The following is a 21,012-nucleotide window of genomic DNA, read 5'->3' as shown; positions in this document are numbered from 1 at the left end:
CTCTTCCCTTCCTCCCCCGGCCGGGAGACAAAACCCGGCTGACAAGATGGAGGCCAGGCCATCAATCAAGGCGGCCGCTGGAACCACCTCTCCCCCCGCTAATGAATCCCCTTCCCGGCCTGCTGCTGCGGCACCCTGGCACGGCCACCCCGGCACAGCCACCCCAGCACGGCTGTGTGTCCCCCACGGCCACCCCGGCACAGCCACCCCAGCACGGCTGTGTGTCCCCCACGGCCACCCCGGCACAGCCACCCCGGCACGGCTGTGTGTCCCCCACGGTCACCCCAGCAAGGCTGTGTCCCCCATGGCCACCCCGGCATGGCCACCCTGGCACGGCTGTGTCCCCCATGGCCACCCCAGCACGGCTGCGTCCCCCATGGTCACCCTGGCATGGCCACCCTGGCACGGCTGTGTCCCCCATGGTCACCCCTGGCACGGCCACCCCCAGCACAGTTGTCCCCCCACGGTCACCCCCAGCATGGCTGTGTCCCCCACAATCACCCCGGCACAGCCACCCCGGCACTGCTGTGTCCCCCATGGTCACCCCCCGCATGGCCACTCCCAGCACAGTTGTCCCCTCACGGCCACCCTGGCACGGCTGTGTCCCCCACGGTTACCCCAGCATGGCCACCCCGGCACGGCTGTGTGTCCCCCACGGCCAACCCAGCACGGCTGTGTCCCCGATGGTCACCCCAGCATGGCTGTGTCCCCCACAGTCACCCCGCCATGGCCACCCCGGCACGGCTGTGTCCTCCACGGTCACCCCCCGCATGGCCACCCCCAGCACAGTTGTCCCCCCACGGTCACCCCAGCATGGCTGTGTCCCCCCCAGCCACCTCCGGCACGGCCACCCCGGCACGGCTGTGTCCCCCGGTCACCCCCAGCACGGCCACCCTGGTATGGTCACCCCAGCATGGCTGTCCCCCCCCAGTCACCCCTCTCATCTCCCCCATGGACTCAGGGTCCCGGCTGGGGTGGGGATGGAGCGAGGGGGACGGGGTGACCTGAGTGCCGGGTGGCATCGTTTGGGGGTGGCACGGGATTTGGGGTGACAAGGGTTTGGGAGGTGGCAGGGTTTGGGGGTGGTGCAGACCCAGACTGGCGGGGATGCGGGGCGCAGGCTGGCACAGATGCCAGCTGCCAGGATTTCGGGGTCTCATGGCCGTAGGGTCGGTGGGGGTTCGGGGGGTGACGTGGCCATGGGGGTCACGCGGGACCAGGGCTGCCAGGCGCTGTGGGTCCGGCCCACGGGGGTGTGGGGCTGGTGGCCCCCAGCCCCATCTCTCCCGGGGAAGCCCCCCGGTCCGGTCAGCCCCCGTGTGCCCCCGTCCCCCGTGAGTGACAGCGCGGGGCCCCCCCAGCCCCGCGGTCCCCGGGGAGTGAAGCCCCTTTGTCCCGGGGCCCCTCGGCTGCCGCTGCGCCTTTGTCCCCGTGTCACTTGGGGGGCACCAGCTGTCATGGCCAGGGACCGCGGGGCCTTCGCGCTCCTCCTCCTCCTCCTCCTCCTCTTTGTTCTCCGCTCCCACGCTGGGGGCTGCCTGGGATTGGGGAGCGAGGGGCCGGGGTACCCACCCCGAGGGGCAGCTGGGGGCACACAGCCCCCCCATGATGGGGCAACCCCCCGCTCGCAGCCCGAGCACCCGCGGGGAGCAGATGGGGGCTCGGGGTGGGTTTTGGGGTGGGTTTCGTGTCCCACCCCACCCACCCCCGTCCAGGGTCCCTGGGGCACCTCTGGTTTGGGGGGGTCCCTGGGGGTGCCCAGGGTGGTCTCTCACCACCGTGGACCCTGCCACCCCTTGCCCCACCAGCCACAATTTTGGGGGTGGGGGGGTGCTGGCCTTTGTTGCCCATGGGGGGGGGGGGGGCAGATCCAGGGCTGGGGGGAGATCCAGGGCTGGGGGGCAGCTGGGGGGGGGGGGGCCGGGCCTCAGGGGGCTGCGAGCTCCTGGGAGAGATGGGGGGGACTTGGGTGTAGGGCTGGGACTGTGTGTCACCCCCCGGGGACACGGGGGGCGTGGGGGACACAAGGAGCCCCCCCAGCCCAGCGGAAGGCGGGGGGGGGGCTTTGGGGACCCGGGCTTGGGCAGGCGGCTGGGGGGGGGGGGGGGGCAGAAAGGTTCGGGGGGGGTCCCTGCGGCGGGGCCATCTGCCCCGGCCCCCCCGGGGGACGCGGGCGGCTCTGCCAGCTGCTCCCCGTGCCCCCCCTCGGGGGTCCCGGGCCGGGGCCGGACCATCATCCATCAACGCCCGCCCGGGTGCCGCCCCCCCCCGCCCGCAGCCCCCCCGGGCTCGGGAGCGCCCCTGCAGCCGGGCGGGGTAGGAAGGGGTCGCGGGGGGGGGGTGTGGGGGGGTGTCACTCGTGTTTTGGGGGACATACACGCACCCTTGGGGTCCACGTAGCGACCACGGGAGGGGCTGGGGCAGGTTGGGGGGGGGGGTTGGAGGGGGGGGCAGCCGGGTGGGGTGTGGGGAAAGGGGCGCATTGGGGGTGGGGGGGGGGGGGGTGTCCTGGGTTGGGCGGTCTCGGGGGGGAACCCAGGCTGGTGGGGAAACCTGGGTGGGGTCACAAGGTTTGGGGGGGGGGGGGGGGGGGTCCCACAGCAGGGCCGTCCCTAGGGTGGGGGGAGGGTCCCGAGGGAGAGGAGTCCCTGTGATGGGGGGGTTGCGAGGATCGGGGGGACCCCCCGGGGGAGGATCCCTAAGATTGGGGAGATCCCAAGGCGGGGGGGGGGGGGCGCTGTGATGGGGAGGGTTTAGGGGGAAGAGTCCAGGGGGTCCTGGACTGGGGGGGGGGGGGGGCGGTTCAGGGGGGCCCGGGCGAGGGGGGGTCCCGGTCCGGGGCGTTCCGGGCGAGGGGGTCCCGCGCGTTGCCCCATGGCCGCCGGCAGGTGGCGCTGCAGGATCGCGAATGGGCGGCCCGGGTAGAGGCGGGGCATCAGCGGAGGGGCGGGGCTAATGCGCACAGGGGGCGGGGCCACGCGCCATGTAAGGGGCGTGGGCGGCAGGGGGCGGGGTTATGCAAAGGAGCCCGGGCCCCCGCCAGGGAGCGGCGAGCAAGAGCCGCGCTGCGGCCGCGGCGTTAGGGAGCGTCGGGCAAGAGGCGGCGGCGAAGGGGCCCGTGGGGGGGTCCCAAGGGTGGGGGTCCCCAGGATGCGGAGGGTCCCCAGGCTGGGGGGTTCCCAGGAAGAGGGCGATCCCAAGGTGGTGGTCCCTAGGCTGGTGCAGAAGGACCATGGCAGAGCAGACCGTACCCACCCGTGGGTGCAAGCACCGCGGCTGCCCCATGCGTGGGCACCCACGGGTGGGCAGCGTTTGGGCGCCCACCTGCATGCACCCATCCCCGCCCTGGGCTTGGCCAGCGAGGCAGGAGGGGGCTCCTCTCCTCTTTGCCCAGACCCACACCGCAACTGCGGGGCGACGCAGCCTCCCACCGGCCACCCTGTGCCGGACCCCATTGATCTGCGGTGGCTTGAAATTATGAACCCGCAGAGAGTGGGATTTAACAGAAAAACCCGTAAATGTCGCCTTTGCCTCCTAGGGAAACGCACTGAAGAGCGAAAGAGCCCCCAGAGCTCAGCCTCGATGGGCAACGCGCCCATGGAGACCCACGGCCCCGGCACAGCGGACAGAAAGAGGACACCAAACCATAGAGGAAAAATTTATTTGTGGCTGGTTCCGGCTGGGAGCGAGCGGGAACGGCAAATCAGTTCTCCTTCATTAACGCTTAGTTTTTCCCTTTTCCCTCGATATTATTAATGCCAGGGGCAGATGCGGGACCTGGCAAGGGGCTTCTGGAGGCGGCGCAGCCGGGGAGGAGCCGTCCGGGGGATCCAGGCTGGGGCGCGGGGTTTGGGCTGGCGTCGGAGCAGGGGGATGCGAGGGAAGGTCCGTCTGTCCTCTCTCCTGGGGTCCCACCTTTGCAGCCAGCCCCTGCGAGGGGAGACCCCAGAGCCGTCATGTCAGCGGGGATGGCTTTGATGTGCTCCTGGGTGGGCTGCGGGACCTGGCATGAGACCCCCCGGGATGGGGATGGGGTCAGGCTGACTTTGGGGTGCCCTTCCCAGCCGGACGCCTGTGTTCCCTTGGCCGGGGGGGGACACGACACAGACACCTCACGTTGAGCAGTTAGGGGTGCATGGGACCCCGTGCTGGGGTGACAACGGGAGTGGGACCCAGGGTGTGTCCCGGGGGGGTAAAGCTGGGCAACGCACCCCCTCGTTAGCGCGGCTAACGAAGCGCTCACCTGGGACCCCGACCCCAATCCCTGCCCATCCCGGCCGGACCCCTGGCACAGGGGAGGGTTTGCACCTCCTCGGCGCGGCCTATTCTTGGCCACCGGCGTTCCCTGCATCCCTCCGCTCCGAGCCGCCTGTCAGGTAGTCAAAGAGGACGAAGCCGTATGCCGCTGGCTCCGGGGCCTGGAGGGGGGAGAGAGGTTGAGGAGGGTGGGGAGAGGCAGAGGAGGATGGAGGAAGGCCGTGGTGTGGGATGGCCGCACTCACCCGCAGGCTCAGCCGCTGGATCACTTGCTGGGGGTCACTCTCCAGGATCACCCTGCGGAGCAGCACGGGGCTGGCACCGGCCCAGCGGGATCCCCCTGGCACGGCTCCCTCCCGATCCTGGCTGCGCCCCGCCAGGCATCGCCGCCCCGTGCCTCAGTTTCCCCTCCCTGTGCAAAGCTCTGGGCTGCCCCGACGAAGGCTCGAGGAAGAGCTGCGGCAATGCTGGCGAGCCGGGGTGCCCAGCTCCCCCTCGGCACCCTGAGACGGGGACAACCCCTTCCCAGCAGCCGGGGGGACGATGCCACCCCCCTGTCCCTGCAACTCCCAGTGCCGTGGGCTGCTTCTCCCCCTCCGTCCCCCCCCAGCAGGAGCTCACCCCCCCGTCCACAATCTCGTCCACCACCAGGAACGTCCCCTCCATGTTGTCCAGCAGCCAGCGCTTCTCCACCTCCTTCCTGTGGGTGAGCGGGGGGGAGACGTCGCTGCACCCACTCCCGGTCACAGCCTGGGGTCCCGTGCGAGGTGCCGGGACCCAGACCCCTGCCATCCCAAAGCCGCGCTGGCCCCGTCCCACCCAGGGCGTTAGGGGACAGGGGTTTTGCGCCAGCTCACGGTGTCACCCGGGGTGAGCGGCTGCCCCGTACCCTGCCTCAGTTTCCCCACCCGCGGCACGGGGGTTTGGGGCTGGCTGGCCCCGGGACTGACCGCAGGAGGTGGCCGAGGGCATCGAGGAGGCAGGCGAGCACGGCCGACAGCATCAGCTGCGGGAGAACGCAGGGGTCAGTGGGGCTGGGGGGGGGTCCCCGGGGCTGCACCCCCCCCGCTCCCCAAACCTACCTCGTTCTCCTGGCAGCCCCCCACCACGTAGAAGAAGAGGTCGACGCTGCTCCTGTAGACGATGGTGAGTCCTTCCAGGCAGGCGATCTCACCTGCGCGGCGCGGGGATGCAGGTTGGCGTTGGTGTCCCCCGGGACCGCAACAGGGTGCTCCGAGTCCGGTGTGTCCCCCCTGCCCCAGCATTAAACCTTTTGCAACCGTGTCCCCCTCCCTGCAACTGCAAAAGCTCCCGAGCGGGACCCCCGTGCTCACCGCCCGCCCGGCGGGTCTTGCTGAAGATGCTCCTCTCGAAGGCCGCCTGCTCCTTGGCCGTGGGGAAGGTGCCGTCGTAGTACTGCGGGGACGGGCGGGGGTCAGCACAGATCCTGCATGGGGCTGGGGCGTGCGCCGGGACCCCCAAGGCCCCACCGGGACCCCCAAGGTCGCTGCCAGGTCCCCCCCCAGGACCCCGCAGCCCGGCGGGGGGAGATGCGTGGGCCAGGGTAGCGGGGGGTGCTGGGGGCCGGGGCAGCGTCTCCTGGGGAAACTGAGGCGGGGGGGCCGGGCTCACCTTGGCCAGGAGGCGCTGCCCGAGGCTGTCGAGGATGAGCAGGGCCTTCACCGTGTACAGCGAGGGCTCCTGCGGAGAGCGGCGGCGGCCGGGGGGGCTCAGCCCTGCGGTGGGCCCACCCCCACAGCCCACCCTGATCCTCTCCCTGGGGGTCCCCCTGGCTCTGCATTTTGGGGACCCCCTCCTTTGCTCCCATGAATCCTCTCCCTTGGGGTCCCTCCAGTTCTGGATTTTGGGGACCCTTCCCTTTACTCCCCTGGATCCTCTCCCTTGGCGTCCCCCCCGTTCTGCATTTTGGGGACCCCCCCCCCCTTTACTCCCCCGGATCCTCTCCCTTGGTGTCCCCCCCGTTCTGCATTTTGGGGACCCCCCCCCCCTTTGCTCCCCCGGATCCTCTCCCTTGACATCCCCCCCGTTCTGCATTTTGGAGACCCCCCCCCTTTGCTCCCCCGGATCCTCTCCCTTGGCATCCCCCCCGTTCTGCATTTTGGGGACCCTCCCTTTGCTCCCCCGGATCCTCTCCCTTGGGGTCCCCCTGGTTTGGGACTTTGGGGACCCCCCCTTTGCTTCCCCATCCCGCCCCTGCTGTCACTCTGCTCCCTGCCCCCCCGTTTCTCCCCATTCCCCCCAATTCCATTCCCCCATTCCCCCCCTTTTCCCATTTCTCCCCTCTCCCCCCGGTCCCCCTCTCCCTGTCCCCCCCGTCCCCCTCCTCCCACCACCAGCCCCCCCCCCCCTTGCCCCCCGGCCCCCTCATTTACCCCCATCCCCCCCCTCCCGTTTTCCCCCCGTGTCTTTCCCGTGGGTTTTCCCCGGTTTTTTCCCCCCGTGTTTTTCCCCTCATGTTTTTCCTCCCGTTTTTTCCCCATTCCCCCCCCCCTCCCCGTTTCTCCCCGCTCCCCCCGTCCCGCCGCGGCCGCACGAAGTCTCCGGGGGGGCTGCGGGGCCCCGTCCCGGTCCCATCCCCGTCCCGGTCCCGGTCCCGGTCCCGGCGGTACCGGCCCCGCGGGCTCCATGGCTCCGGGCCCCCCCGCTGCCGTGCCCGCTCCGCCCCCAGCCTGGCCCCCCCCCGCCTCCTCCCCCCGCCCGGCCCCGGGGGGGAACCGGGGGTCCCCCGGGCGGGGGTCCTGCTCCCCTGGGGGGGGAGCGGTGGGGTGGAGGCTGGGACCCTCCCCGCACCCCGAATTGGGGGTTTTGGGGAAGCCCCTGGGGGGGGCGAGGCTCAGCAGCAGGGAAGGGGGGGGTCACCCCTCACCCAACCTCTGCTGCCTTTAATTTGGGCTCACCCCCCTCCCCGGTGACCGGGGGGAGGCGGGGGGGGTCCTGGCAGCACGGGGTCCCGCCGGTGGGTGCCAGCTCATCCCGGGCGTGGGCCGTGGGCTGTCCTGGGGGGGTCCGTACCCCCCTGGGTGCCATCAGGGCTGATCCCGGCCGTGGGGCACAGCCCCCCGCTCCGTGCCCCCGCTCCCATCCCGCTTGCGCCCAAATTGCCCCGGGTGGCTTTAACCTCTGGGCCTCGGCGCCCGGAGCAGCTCCCCACCACGTCCCACCCGGGGCTGTCCCTAACCGGCCCCACCGGCCACGGCCAAAACCAACCCGGGGGGGTGTGGGTGTGTGTGTGGGGGGGCAGTTTTCCCGTGGGAGCACTGGGGAAGGGGCTCCGTGCCCCCCTTGCCAGCACGAGGCACCGAAAGGCTTTCGGCGGGGACGCCTGCCAGCCCTCCAAATAGCCCCGTGGCGGGGGGGACACTAAAAATAACCCCGCGAGGGGCAGCCCGGCTCGGGTTGCTGACCGCAGCCCTGGGGAGACGCAGCCGGGGGTTTTTAGGATGCTCCCATACACCCTTTTTTTTTTTGCCCCGTGGGGTGCAGGGACGGGGAGCCGGTGCCTGAAGAACGCTTGCGAGCCAAGGCAGCCCCCCTGCAAACCCTCGGTGGCCGTCGGGGTCGGCAGCACCCCCAAAATTTCCCAGCTGGCGTGCCACACGCCGAGCGGCGGCTCTCGGTATGGAGGGGGAACCGCTCTGGCAATGGGGCTGTGCCCGCCAGGGCCGCTGGCGTTGCCTCAGCAAATTGCCGGTTGCGGCACGACGTGGGCCGTGGCCGCACCCCGGCTTTCGTGGGTGTTTCGCGGCTTGTTTTCCAAAAGGAGATTAGTGAGATGGAGCAGCTGGGGCAGAACGAGCCCATGACCCAAAATCGCTCGGATACGGGTGCTTCCAGGCTCCTCACCACCTTCCCCCGGCTGCTCCCGTCCCTTTCCCTGCCGTGCCCGTCTCCCTGGATGCCCTGCAGCATCCCTGCTCGCAGGGTTGGGCCCTCTGGGTTTGGGGGGATGTGCAGCCTGTCCCCCCTCTCTCAGCTGGGCCAGCAAGCTTGGTCCTTGCCCTAAAAAAAGGGGGGACTCTGCTGCTGCCCTGGGGAGACACCCCCGGCTGGGAAACCTCACCCCACTGCGAGGCGTTGGAGCCCACGCTCATTTTCCACTTTTTTTTTTTTTTTTTTTTTTTTTTGGATGAACTATTGTCTCTGGCATCCTGTTTGTCCCGGCAAGTTTCTGGGGCAGGGAAAAGGGTGTCTGGTTTTGGCAGCTGCGGCCGCTGCGGGCAGCTGCAGCGTTGCAGGAATAGCAGGCAGGGGTGGTGCTGCCCGGCTGCCCTCACCTCCTACCTGCCCGCCTCTGCTGCCAGGCCTGGCAGCGGCCGCCCCTCGCCCCGCGGGCGCTGGCATTGATTTGGGCAGGAAGCCCGCGCCGATCGATGGCGGAAGGTGTAACGAACCTGCTCAGAGGCGACCCTTTTAACACCGGCTCCGCTCCACGCTTATTTATTTAAATAGGTTACAGAGTTCCCGTTGCTGATCCAGTGGGCGATCGCCCTGGAGAGATGAGGACGGGACGGGGGCCTGATGCCAGCCCCACTCCTGTGGCCGTTCACAGAAGCTTTCCTCCTCCGCTCCTGCAGCTCCAACAGGAGATCCCGGCACTTTTTGTCGAGTGGCTTCTGAGCCACCGGCTGCGTGCGCTGATGGTGCTGGCGTGGGTCCTCGGGCGCCCGGTGATGAGTTGCGCCTCTGCTGGGCTGTTAACTCTCTCAAAAGGCATTGAACGTCGAGACCTCGGTTGCTCGGTCCAACTCAAACTGGTTGGTGGGCTACTCCGTGATGAGCAGCGGTGCTCGTGGGACGACCCCTGGACAGTGCAACTGTTTTAGGCTGACGAGTGATGGCCAGACACACGGACGGTCCGCGGCACGTGAGCTGCAGGTGGCTGTGAGCAGCAAAAAGGCAGCAGCTGTGTCTGTGTGGTGGGGAGCCCCATCCCGCTCCAAGCACCAGCACCCCAGGGGCACGGTGCTCCCCCCCGGGCTCTCCCCCTCCCCATGGCTCTCAGCCAGCCCAGGTCGGGGCTGGGGGTCACCTCTCTCTGACAGCCATTTGCACCTCCAGCGGCTCCCACCACCACGGGCGAGGAGAAGCCAACCAGGAGAGCTCGCTTTTCTCAACCCGGAAACAGGCCTGGGTGTAATGAGCAGGGGTAGGCCGACTGGGCAGCTGCTGGAGCATGAAATGAAAGACTTTTAATTAGCGAAGGGCTGGAGCAATGAAGAAAGTAAGGCATGGTGTTAGCAGGCGATGCCCTGGCTTCGCTCCCAGCCCTGCCACTGACTCACTGCAGGGCCTGAGGTGAAGCTCCAGGTTCGACTTTGACTCCGTCCTTCCGTCTGCAAGTGGCTCCAGCAGCCGCCTCACGCCTGCGCGGGGCCAGGGACGTGCGAGGGCCTCGGGCAAGCGTGGGGCAGGGTCGCGTTCAGACAGCGTTAGCAGCCCGAGGGCCTGCGGCAGCGCAGGGGAGGCCCCCGGGCTGCTCTGGGGTGGCGAGCGAGGCCGAGGAGCCGTCTCCCCGCTGCAGGCCCCGCTGCGGTGTGGGCCTGGAGGAGGCTGACAGCCCCCTCTACCCCCAGTGCCAGGAGGTGTCGGGATTGGGGGTCCCTGGGGACATGGGGGACCCCTGGGGCGGTGTCGGGGCGATGGAGACCACCATGGAGGCTCCGCCATGGCGGCCCCAGGCCTCGCCCTGCGCTGCGGGCCTGGGGCGCCCGGTGCCATGGCAACAGCAGAGGGGCGAAGGGGCGGTGTCCCTGCGTCTCAGGGATTGGTGCGCTCCGCTGCCAGTCAAGCGCCCAGACTGGCGGCAGGCTCCTGCGCGTCGTCTCATTGGCAGCTGCCGCTGTCGCTCGGCGGAGGCCTCGCGTTCCGTTGGGCGGAGGCCTTGTCACTCAGGCGCTGCAGGGGGCGGGTCGCGTTGGCTCGCTCCTCCTCTCCGATTGGCCCAGCGCGCGGCCGCCGGGCCAAACACGGGGGCCAGCGGCACTGTCCGCGCGGCGATTGGCCGTTCAGCCTGCCTATCCAGGCGGCGGCGGGGGTGGGGGCAACACCTCACCGCCGCCTTCCATTGGGCCGCCGCTTCATCCCGCCTCCCCTTCCCGGGCGCCGATTGGCGGCGGCGCCGCGCGAGGCGGGAGGGGGAGGTGGTTGGCCAGGGCGGGGAGCGGGAGCGGGGCCGGCGGCGGCGGGGCCGGGAGCGAGCGGCGGCGGCGGCGAGCGGGTAGCGGCGGGCGGCGGCGCGGAGGGGCCGGGGCCGCGGCCGCGTTGGCGGTGCGGGGGGAGCGGGCCGGGCCGAGGGGCGCGGGGCGGGCGGCGCTGAGGGGACGGCGAGGCCGCGCGGGGGGGCGGGTCACGAGGCGCGGGGGGAGTCTTAAAGGGCCCGCGGCGGGGTAAAGGGGAGTGGGGGGGGCGGCACATGGCCCCGGCGCCCCTCGCTCGGCAGTGCCGGGACCCCCCGGGAGGGGAGCGCGGGCAGAGCCGGGGCCTGGCGGCTCCTCCTGGGCACTGGGAGCCGCCCCGCCGGGCGGGGGGCCCGGGAAGGTCGGGCCGGGGCCGGGGCCGCGGCGGGAGGGGCGAGCCCGGGAGTCCTCGGGCGGGCGCTGGCCAGGGATGTTTTGCTGCCCGTGGAAAGCCCCTGCCGGGTTTTTGTAGAGCCGCTGGAAACTGGGCTAAGGAGAGAAAGGGAGTCGGAGCTGGATTCCTTCAGAGAGAGGGGAAGTTGACGCACCAGCCTAAGAATAGCTCAGGGAGGGGAAGTATGGACAATATTGTCACCAAAGGTAACCTCCGCGGCGTGTGTCTCTGTGCCCGTCTTGTGTCAGGAAAATCAGCTTCTCGAGTGACATTCGCTCGGCTTTTCGGGGGCCCGCGCGCGGGGAAGCCGCCGTTGCCCGGTGTAGTGGGTCCATGTGCAATGTTTAGGGTGGTGCCTCGGCGGCGCGTTATCGCGTTCGCTCTCTGGTTATGTTTCAGCTGCTGATGAAATTGCAGCCAGAAGCGGAGGAGGATTTGGACCTTCCCATGATCGGGACCTTTGACTCATAAAAGGCTTCTTCAGGAAGCTTCGCAGGCCAGAAGAGGGGAGGAAAGAGCAGCCGGCTGTCGGAGGGAGCAGACCCCGTCCTGGAGCGCGGGGAACCGGGGGGGCGAGAGGAAGTCGCTGTATGTGGAGTTTTTGGACAGTAAGTCGCATGGATTTTTATGTAGCTGCACGGTCCGTGTTCTGAAACGGTTCTTCAGAAGAGCAGAGGACAGGAGAGGGTGGAGGCTGTCTTCTGGGGAGGGTTTGTTGCTTCTCAAGATTTAAATCTTTAATTACACTCCGCTGGCCGACCAGCGAGTTCCAGAATCTGAGAAGAAAAACAAAGTCGTCCTGAACCTAAAGTCTTGAATGTTCTTTAAACTTTTATCCTGTTGTTTAGCGAGAACCTGAACTCCAAAGTCATTGCTTTATTTTGTTTGTTTGAAAGTGGGGCAGAGGAAAGACAAACCCAACCAACCTGTTGTGTGGAGAATTCATCTGACGCTGGTGTTTTGTGTTTTTTTTTTTTTTTTTCTCCCAATTCCCAAACCCTCCACCTGTTTTCTTTTCTCCTCTGCCAGAAATGCTTTCTCTGAAGAAATACTTCACCGAAGGCCTCATCCAGTTCACCATTCTGCTCAGCTTGATCGGCGTTCGCGTGGACGTGGACACCTACCTGAACTCGCAGCTCCCCCCTCTCCGGGAGATCATTCTTGGCCAGAGCTCCGCTTACACCCAGACCCAGTTTCACAACCTGCGTAACACCTTGGATGGATATGGCATCCACCCAAAAAGTGTAGACCTGGACTATTACTTCACCGCTCGCAGGCTGCTCAACCAGGTGAGGGCCCTGGACAGGTTTCAGGTGCCCACCACCGAAGTCAACGCCTGGCTGGTGCACAGAGACCCCGAAGGCTCCGTCTCCGGTAGCCAGCCCAGCGCCGGCATCGCCCTAGAGAACGGCAGCGGCCTGCAGGATGGCAGCAGCCCTGACAACGGGGTGAGGGAGAGCGGAGCGGAGCAGGGCTTTGGGGAAGAACTGGAAGATTTGGGAGCGGTGGCTGCCCCGGTGAACGGAGACCTGACCAAAGAGGTAGGCAGGACCTTCTTTTGCCTGTGGCGGGGGGAAAGGGAGCCCTGGGGGGCTCTTGGCCTCTGGTGTCCATCCGAGTGAGCGGTACTCTGTACGTTGTGTGTGTTTAGCGCTTGGTGAAAGTGGGTCCCCACTTGGAATGGCGTAATGCTAAATTACGGTTCGGTTAGAGGGCTCCAGGTGTATGCGTGAGGTGGTTTTTCCTTTTTGTTTGTTTTATTCTTGGTCTGAAAGTAATAGTGAAAGGCGAGGGAAAGGGTTGGGGTCAGCATTTCAATCTGTGCGCGTAGCTTTGTGTTGTGAAACCGAGAAAAATGAGGCTGGGAAATAAACAGGGGCATTGGGTAACAGCCTCATCCCGGGTGTCAAGCGGGTGGTTGGGTTACTTGGCTCTGGAGTTCATCCAGTGGCGATGTTTATTGCTTGGTTTTCATCACAGACGGGTGGGGAGAGGTGAACTGGAAAGCGGTTTATTTTTTTTTTTCTGTCTGAGCACAACCTTTCGGAGGCTGTGATGCAATGCTGGTCCCTGGGAGCTGCTGCTCTTTTTCCTTTTTGGCACCGCTCTCTTTGTCACGGCATGTTCAGCGTCTCCCTGGCCGTGGCGTGGGGGATGTTAGCGCTGATTTGCGGCGCTGGGTCCTTCCAGCGTCGTTCTCGCGTCTCGTAAATCGTGTCTCGGACGAGCTGCCGAGGCGCCTGGGCATGGGGAGAGCTGAATTCAACTGCTGCCACCCCTGTCCCCTGCAGCGAGGGGTGGGCAGCTTTGCAGGCAGCTGTCGCGGATGCCTGGGGCTTTTGTCATGTGGCTTCGGCGCAGCAGCAGGCAGGGAATCGAGTGAGGAAAGCGGTGTGAACGCGTGCACGCCGGAGAAACAAAGGTGACGATTGTTTCGGGTCTGGTATTGACGGATGAGCGGTGGGATGCTGCCGTAGGAAGCATGGATGGTGCCTCGGCTGTACCTGCGGGCAGCTCGCGCCTGTCCGCGGGGATCTCCTGGCTCCGGAGGCGTTTGGGCTGCGGGACTGAGGGTGAAAACCCCGCTCCGGGTTTGCGACCGGCAGCCTTGGAGAGGCGTCGACGGGAGGAGCTTCGGTCGGAGGGTCGCAGAACCCAAGGTGAACGTTCACATGTTCGGCTTCTTCCCTGATAATTGCGAGAGGTAATTCCCTGGCTTGGGAACAGGGAAGAATTTAATGAAACGCCTCGTACAAGGTCACGCGCAGCCTGTGGAATACTTCGCTGCCTTTCCCCAAGTCTCGTGTTCTTGGCTGAGGGCGTTGGGTCTGGGCAGCCTTTCGAGTGCAGTACAGGGAAACCAGGATCAGATTTTAGGGAGAAATGCTGCAGCTTTGAGCGGCAAGAGGCTGATAACGCTGCTGTTTTCCAGAGGCCTGTTTATTTCTGTCTTAAAACACAGTCCCGCGTTAGATGCCGTTGCTGCGAGCCACCCGTGTGCAGGGTGCAGCCGCAAAGCCGGCCAGCTCGGGCTGGACTTGCCGGGAGTGAAATTCCCGGCCGGTCTGGGCGATGCCGGGTGGGAAGCACGCTCCTTGCGCTGCAGTTCCGCTCCCGTCGCTCCTTTAGGGGAAGGGTGGGGAGATCTGCGCCTGCACCTTCCCCGATCCCAGGTTGTTCAGGCATCCCCGCTCCTCCTCGGGTCTCTATTTTTCCATCTTTTTTTTTTTATTTATTATTTTTCCCCTGGCTCGCGCAGGAGGGGAGGGCGTTACTGCACCTGCAAGGTGTGCTGCGCTGCCGGGGGCACAGCGCCCGGGCACCCAGCGCCAGGAAATCCCGTCCGCCGAGCCCGCCTCGCACACCCACGTCACGCTGTCACGCCGTCACGCCGCCCTCTCTTCCCCCGGGGCCAGCAAGACCGTGCTTGCTGCCGGTGTGACGCTTCGGAGCGCCGAGTCTTATTTCAAAGCATTACCCCAGTGGGGTGCTGGTTTTGGTTTTTTTTTTTGGCATGTTTTTTTTTGTTTTTTTTTTTTAATTTTTTTTTTTGGTGTCTTTGTCTGAAACCTTGACTCCCTGGTAAATGCTGAGCAGCCGCCCAGCCTTTCCGACGGGAATATCGCGTGAGCTCTGCAGCTCCCAGCAGATGCTGCCTCTGGAAGGCACCTGCAGGGCCCCATCCTTCCCCCCGCCACCACCCCGCGCTCCTTAGGCGGACGATGATGCTACGCAGAGGGCTTTAGGGGTTTAAATTTTTCCATCGCTTTCCCTACCGCTTAAAAGACCGCGACTCCCCGCGGGTCGGCGTGGGCCGGGTGCGACCTTGCTCGGGGAATACGGCCGGTTATTAATAATTTTAGGAGCTGGAGCTCACCCTTGGGAGCGGTGCGGGGCTCTCGGGCTTTGCAGCTCGGGCGGGGGCTGCAGCGGACAGCTCGGGGATCATCCAAAATGGGGAATTCAATTTTTTTTCTTATTATTCTTGGGTTTTTTTAATCTCGGGGCGGGGGGGGGGGGGGTGCCTGCACCTCGTTAGCTTGAAGGCAGAGCTAGGTTTAATCCCGAGCGCTTTCCTCTGCAGCATTGGGGGTGGGGAAGGCGGGAGGCACCGCTGCCCTGTGCCGTTTCCACAACAGGAGGATAAAAATACGCGGCCGCCAGCCATGTGATGAGCTGCGGGTGCTCAGCCCCGGCTGCCAAACCCCCCCCGGGGCGCACGGGGCTGGGCGGGCGGAATCTCCTGCCCCTCGGCCCTGCCTCTCCAGGGCCCTGCTGACCGCCCGCTCCCGGGGCGGGCCGCGCCCGTTGGGAGGGGCGAGGAGCAAGCGGGGGCTTTGCCCCCACCGGGGTTGGGGCGGGGGGGATCGCCCCCTCCGGGCCCGGGTCTCCCCCGAGGGAAGGGAGCCAAGGTCACCGCCGCCTGCGCTTTTCTTCCTCGCTCGCTGCCCGGGGGAGCGCAGCGGGGCTCCGGGAGCCCGGGCCGCGGTGCAGGGCGAGGCCGGGCCCGGGGGGGGGGGGGCGGGGGGGCGGTGGCGGCCGCGCTGCGCCAGGGCGGGGGAGCGGCCCGGTGGGCGCCGCGCGGCCGCTCCGCCGCCTCCCATTGGTTGAGGCGACGGCCCCCGTCGGCGGTGATTGGTCGAAGCGGCTGCCCCCGGTGGCGCGGATTGGCGGAGGAGGCGGCCGCCGGGCGGGGCTTGAGGAGCCATTGGCGGACGGGGGGCGTGGCCCGGCGGCGCCGCAGCCCGGCGGGGCGGGGGCGGGGCTTGGCGGCCGCCGCAGCCACGGTACCGGGGCGGGCGGGGCGGGCGGGGCGCGCCGCAGCCCGGCCCGGGCAGGGCGGGCGGGAGCCGAGCCCAGGCGAGCCCGGCCCAGCCGAGCGGGGAGGAGCAGGAGGAGGAGGGGGGGGAGGTGGCGCGGCTCCTGCCGCCGCAGCAGCGGGGCCGCGGGCACCTGTGGCCGGTGGGGCGGAGCGGAGCGCGGCTCCCCCAGCCGCCCCGGCCGGCGATGCGTGCGCGGCGCCGCGCCCCGGCCAGCCCGCCCCGCCGCCTCCCCCTCCCCCGGGGACCATGATCGGCGTGCGCCGCGGCCCGGGCGGCAGCTGGGGACATGAGAAAGGTACCGGGGCCGCTGCGGGGACGGGAGGGCGGGCGCTCCCCTGTGCTGCGGGGATGCTGCCGGCCCAGCGGCGGGGCAGGGTGCGGGGGAACCCGGGGGAGGCAAGGCGGGGGCTGCGGGGCGGGGCCGGGGCGCAGGGCAGGCTCGGCGGCCGGGGGAGGGCGGCGGGGGTGCCTGGGGAGGGCGGGGGGGGGGGCTGCGGGCAGCCCGGTGGCGGCGGCGGCGGCTCAAGTTGCATCAGGTGGGTGGAAATGCGGGGATTTTCCTGCCGGCGCACCCCACCCCTTATGCAAATGGCCGGGATGGCACCACGGGCTGATGCAAGGCGGCCACGGCGCAGCCACCGCCGCGACGAGGGCCCGGGCGGCCCCAGCCGCCTCTCCCGGTGGCGGGCGGGCGGCCATGGGCGGCGGGGAGGGCAGGGCCGGCCTCACCCGCCATGCAGAGCCCGCAGAGCCGCTCTCGGGGATCCCGGGAGGCAGAACCGCCCCGGGCCGGCGAGGGAAGGCGGGCGGAGGAGCGGGGTGCCCGGCGGGTGGGCTGCGGGTCAGGCCGGGGTGGGGTGGGGGTCCCTCGGGAGGGGCCGGTGGGTGGGGACCCTGCCCAGGGCTGAAGGAAATCTGGTCTGTCTTTCAGGACATCGATTTGATTGACATCCTGTGGAGACAGGATATTGATCTCGGCGCTGGGCGAGAGATTTTTGACTACAGCCACCGTCAGAAAGAGAGCGAAGTGGACAAAGAGCTGAGCGATGGGAGGGAGCGCGGGGACAGCTGGAGGAGCGGAGGGAGTGAGATCTTGGATAGAAACCTACTAGTTGATGGAGAAACCGGGGAGAGTTTCCCTGCGCAGGTAACAGCCCTGGGCCGGCCGGGCTGGGGTCTGCGCCCGTGGCGATGCAGCGTGCCGGGGGTCCGCGCACCTGCCGAGGCGGAGGGGAGGCGAGGGGTCTGCCGGGGCGAGCGGTGCTGCGCGTGACTTTCACCGGGGATCCGCTGAGCCACAGGACGGGGGTTTGCCCGGCTGGATGAAAGGATTTGATGCTGGGGAAGCGCAGGCTGCCTGCCGGGCTGGGGAGCCGCAGCGAGGCGGGCAGGGTAATGGCCGTGTCACCGTCGGCAGGACGCTAGGACGAGGGCGGCTGGTTCTCGCTGTGCTTTTCGGTTGTCTGGCGGAGGCGCGGGTAGGCGCAGAGTCCCCTCCAGCCTTAGCCCGAGTCCTTGCGCTGGCAGTAGGTGAGGCTCGCCGGGCGCGGAGGCAGCACATTCCCTTTCCCCGCTACGCTCGGGGGCCGCTCTGACGCTCTCCGGAGCAGGAGGATGGAGTCTGTGAAGCACTGGGTGGGGCCTCTGGCTCTTTTTGGATGCGCTGTAATAAAGCCCTGCTGTAAGGAGCTCGTTTCTCATCACCACCTCCCTAATCCTGGGGCTATGATTCCTTGTGTTTTACATCAGGTGCCTGGTGCGGAGGATCAGACAGCCCTGTCCCTGGAGGAGTGCCTTAGGCTGCTGGAGGCCACCTTCCCTTTCGGGGAGAATTCGGAGGTGAGCGGATGGGGCGACGGCTTCTGCCCCTCGGCAGATCCGGAGGCGGCGGCGGTTCTCCTTCGCTCGCTCGCCGGGGTTTCGGTGCCTCTTGTACCCCTAGCCCAGACCGCGGAACCGGCAGTAAATTGGGTTAGCCTGCTTAAGGAGGCTCCAGGCATCGTGCCTGCGAAACTAGCAGGGGGGCGGTGGTCACAATTAATTAAAGACTTCTGGCTTTGCTTCTAATTGGTTCATAGCGAACTGTGGAGGAATAACTGCAACCAGTTTGCTTTGAACAAAGGAGAAGCGATTGCCCGCCTGGAGGTGGAAGGGCATTCGGGATGGCTGGCTCCCTGGCCGCGGCTGATCAGCCGGGGACTGACTCTGCCTCACGTGGTTAGTTTCCAGCTGCGGATGTCTCCACCCTGAGCGAAGCCGTGCCCGGCGAGAGCAGGTCCGCGGGCATCCAGACCAGCCTGCTGTCTCCTCTCCTCACAGAGACCGAGTCGCCTTTCGATCTGGAGCAGCAGTGGCAGGACCTCATGTCTATCATGGAAATGCAGGTGAGCTCGAGGCGGGGCTGTGGGAAAGCGTTTGCCCCCGCGTGTTGCTCTCCCGTTGAATTGAAGTTCGATGGCGGACCCGAGCGCCCCAGACGATCGTGGTTTGGGGTCGGTCGCAGCTGCTTTGGTTTTCGCCTGCGCGGTGCCGCTGTGCCGCCCGTTAAGACCCTCCTGCAGCTGGCGGAGAGCTCCTTCCGCGGGATCCAGAAACATTGTCCTGTCTCTTTTTGGCCGGGAGGGAAGGGCACTGAGGAAAGGCAGGGCTGGAGCGCGGCTCATTTACCAAGCTGTTCCGCATCTCTTCCAGGCTATGGAAGTGAACAACACAACCGCAGAAACCCTGTACAACGGCACGAGCGGAGACCTGCTGACTTCTAACTACAGCCTCGCTCCGAACACTCCCATCAATCAGAATGTCAGCCTGCATCAGGCCTCTCTGGGTAGCTGCTCACAGGACTTCCCCCTCTTCAGCTCAGAAATCGAAAGCCCCTCCATGGCTGGCAGCTCGGCCCTGCTCCAGCTGGCGCCGGACAACTCCACCGGCCTCAACACCACCTTCGGCTCCACCAACTTGAGCGGCATCTTCTTCCCTCCGCAGCTGAACAGCACAGTCAACGAGACGGCTGGCCCCGAGCTGCCGGACCCGCTGGGCGGTCTTCTAGACGAAGCCATGCTTGACGAGATCAGCTTGATGGACTTGGCGATTGAAGAAGGTTTCAACCCGGTGCAGGCCTCGCAGCTGGAAGAGGAGTTTGACTCCGATTCGGGTCTTTCTCTGGATTCCGGCCACAGTCCTGCTTCTCTGAGCAGCTCAGAAGCCTCCTCCTCCTCCTCGTCGTCCTCTTCCTCCTCATCCTCTTCCTCCTCCTCGTTTTCTGAGGAAGGAGCTGTTGGCTACAGCTCAGACTCTGAAAACGTGGACTTTGAAGAAGCGGAAGGGGCGGTTGGATACCAGCCAGAGTACAGCAAGTTCTGCCGCATGAGCTACCAGGACCCGTCGCAGCTCCACTACTTGCCTTACCTGGAGCACGTTGGCCACAACCACACCTATAACATGGCGCCGGGGGCCCTGGATCCTGAGGAGCCCAAACTGCCCAGCGCCGGGAAGAAGAGCAGCAAGGAGAAGCCGTCCGAGTTCCTGGATAAGCAGATGAGCAGGGACGAGCATCGAGCCAGAGCCATGAAGATCCCCTTCACCAATGACAAGATCATCAACCTGCCCGTGGAGGAGTTCAACGAGCTCCTCTCCAAGTACCAGCTCAGCGAGGCGCAGCTGAGCCTGATCCGGGACATCAGGAGGCGAGGCAAGAACAAGATGGCTGCCCAGAACTGCCGCAAGAGGAAACTGGACACCATCCTCAACTTGGAACGGGACGTCGAGGACTTGCAACGAGACAAGTCCAAACTGCTCAGGGAGAAGGTGGAATTCCTCAAATCCATCCGCCAGATGAAACAAAAGGTGCAGAACCTCTACCAGGAAGTGTTCGGCCGGCTGCGGGACGAGAACGGCCAGCCCTACTCCCCCAGCCAGTACGCCCTGCAGTACGCCAGCGACGGCAGCGTCATTTTGATACCTCGCGCCGTGGCTGACCAGCAGGCCCGGCGGCAGGAGCGGAAACAGAAGGACCGGAGGAAGTGAAGGGACGGCGATGCGGGAGGAGTGGGACACTCGCTCAAGTGAGAACTGGAGAAGGGCTGAGTCTGGAAGTACTTAGAGGAACTTTCATGCCTTCTTATCCAATATATCTTCTCAAAAAAAAAAAAACGTGACTGCTGCCGGTCAGTGTACGGGAGAGACTGCGGGACCTGCAGGCTGAGTTTTGAGGGCTCCCTGCGGGGAGGGACGGGGAGGAGCGGACCCGGCACTGGCGAGCCTGGCGCCTTCCACACCTGGAATCCTTTGAGTGCAGGAAACGAGCTGGCATCACTGGTGGTGAGATTGGCAGAGGCGGAAAAACTACTGTTAGGAACTGGCTTTAAATAAGAAAAGAGATTTAAGCAAATGAACTTAAAACGAGTTATAGGAGAGACATTTTTCTGAACTTCCAAAGTTCTGTGATTTCAGGTAGCTGGTTTCTTTTTTTTCCTTTTCTTTTTTGTTTTTTTTTTTTTTCCCCTTTTCCTGAACCAGTTTTGACATCGGTGTGTGTGATTCAATCTGACTTAATTCCAGATTAACCAACATCCCTTCCTAAATCAGACCAGTGCACACATGGAAACACAAGTGGTGTGACTTCCATTAACCCTTTCCAGTCTGAGGAAGCGCAGAGCGGGGGGGCTCTGGGAGAACCGTTACCGTGCGTGTGGAGGAGCTGTGACGCCTCGGGGTGGGGGGGCACGTAGAGCTTTAGGATTTGGGGGTTTTGGGAGCGGGTGGGGGGGGCGGGTGCGGATCTGGAGGAGGGTTAACAGAACCAGCACGATACGCGTTTCCCCCCCGCCGCCACCCTTGGAGCACGTCACTGCCACCGAGCCAGCGCTGTGCTGGGAGGTAGCCGGGACGGCACACGCAGCAGCCTGCATGCAAACGCTGTCTTCGCCCACTGCCTGGCTGGGGAACTGCGCGGGGAGGGTGGCTGGTCCCCGGCCGGCGTACAGCACAAGGGGAGCGGAGGGTTCCCACCCCAGGACGTGGGCTTGTCACTTATAGAAATTAGACAGCTGTTAGGATTCCTGTTTCTTAACCACGCTTTGATTTTTTTTTTTTTTTTTTTTAGGGCTTCAGCCGTGTTTTTTCCCCTATAGGGTCTAGAGTGCTTGTGTTGAGTAAAAGGGAGAAGCCCAAACGTTCAAAGCTGCTAAATGTTCTCTTTGCCATAAAGATTCAGTGTAACCGTGTGATCACATTATAGGATTCTCTTCTGTCCCTAGGTGTTGGTCTGACTTCCTTTGTTTTTCAGGAGGGGGGTGGGGGTAGTGCCTTGATCACTGTCGGTCTCCACCACGGAGACGATCCT

The 21,012-nt window shown here is 65.9% G+C and overlaps 2 protein-coding genes across 3 annotated transcripts; one reads left to right on the top strand and one right to left on the bottom strand.

The window, feature by feature from the left end:
* Positions 1-4,322: 4,322 nt before the first annotated feature.
* Positions 4,323-6,182, bottom strand: COPZ2 (coat protein complex I subunit zeta 2). Its single transcript, XM_075723008.1, has 8 exons — positions 6,142-6,182; positions 5,890-6,034; positions 5,592-5,673; positions 5,340-5,431; positions 5,208-5,263; positions 4,881-4,957; positions 4,503-4,555; positions 4,323-4,418 (listed from the first exon to the last, which is right to left on the bottom strand). Exons 1-8 carry the CDS (start codon positions 6,180-6,182, stop codon positions 4,323-4,325), a joined length of 642 nt encoding a protein of 213 aa, XP_075579123.1.
* A 4,703-nt stretch (positions 6,183-10,885) lies between these two features.
* Positions 10,886-20,369, top strand: NFE2L1 (NFE2 like bZIP transcription factor 1). Of its 2 annotated transcripts, XM_075722699.1 has the most exons (6): positions 10,886-11,456; positions 11,878-12,389; positions 16,603-16,818; positions 17,421-17,510; positions 17,894-18,055; positions 18,363-20,369. In XM_075722699.1, exons 2-6 carry the CDS (start codon positions 11,880-11,882, stop codon positions 19,692-19,694), a joined length of 2,310 nt encoding a protein of 769 aa, XP_075578814.1. In that variant the 5' UTR covers positions 10,886-11,456; positions 11,878-11,879; the 3' UTR covers positions 19,695-20,369. The 2 variants fall into 2 exon arrangements, with proteins under 2 accessions (XP_075578814.1, XP_075578815.1); XM_075722700.1 differs by lacking the exon at positions 16,603-16,818.
* The last annotated feature ends 643 nt before the right edge of the window (positions 20,370-21,012 follow it).

Source organism: Pelecanus crispus, chromosome 18 (genome assembly GCF_030463565.1).
Source record: "Pelecanus crispus isolate bPelCri1 chromosome 18, bPelCri1.pri, whole genome shotgun sequence".
NCBI lineage: Eukaryota > Metazoa > Chordata > Aves > Pelecaniformes > Pelecanidae > Pelecanus > Pelecanus crispus.
The sequence above is the reverse complement of the archived record's forward strand: the minus strand, read 5'-3'. Positions and strand labels throughout refer to the sequence as shown.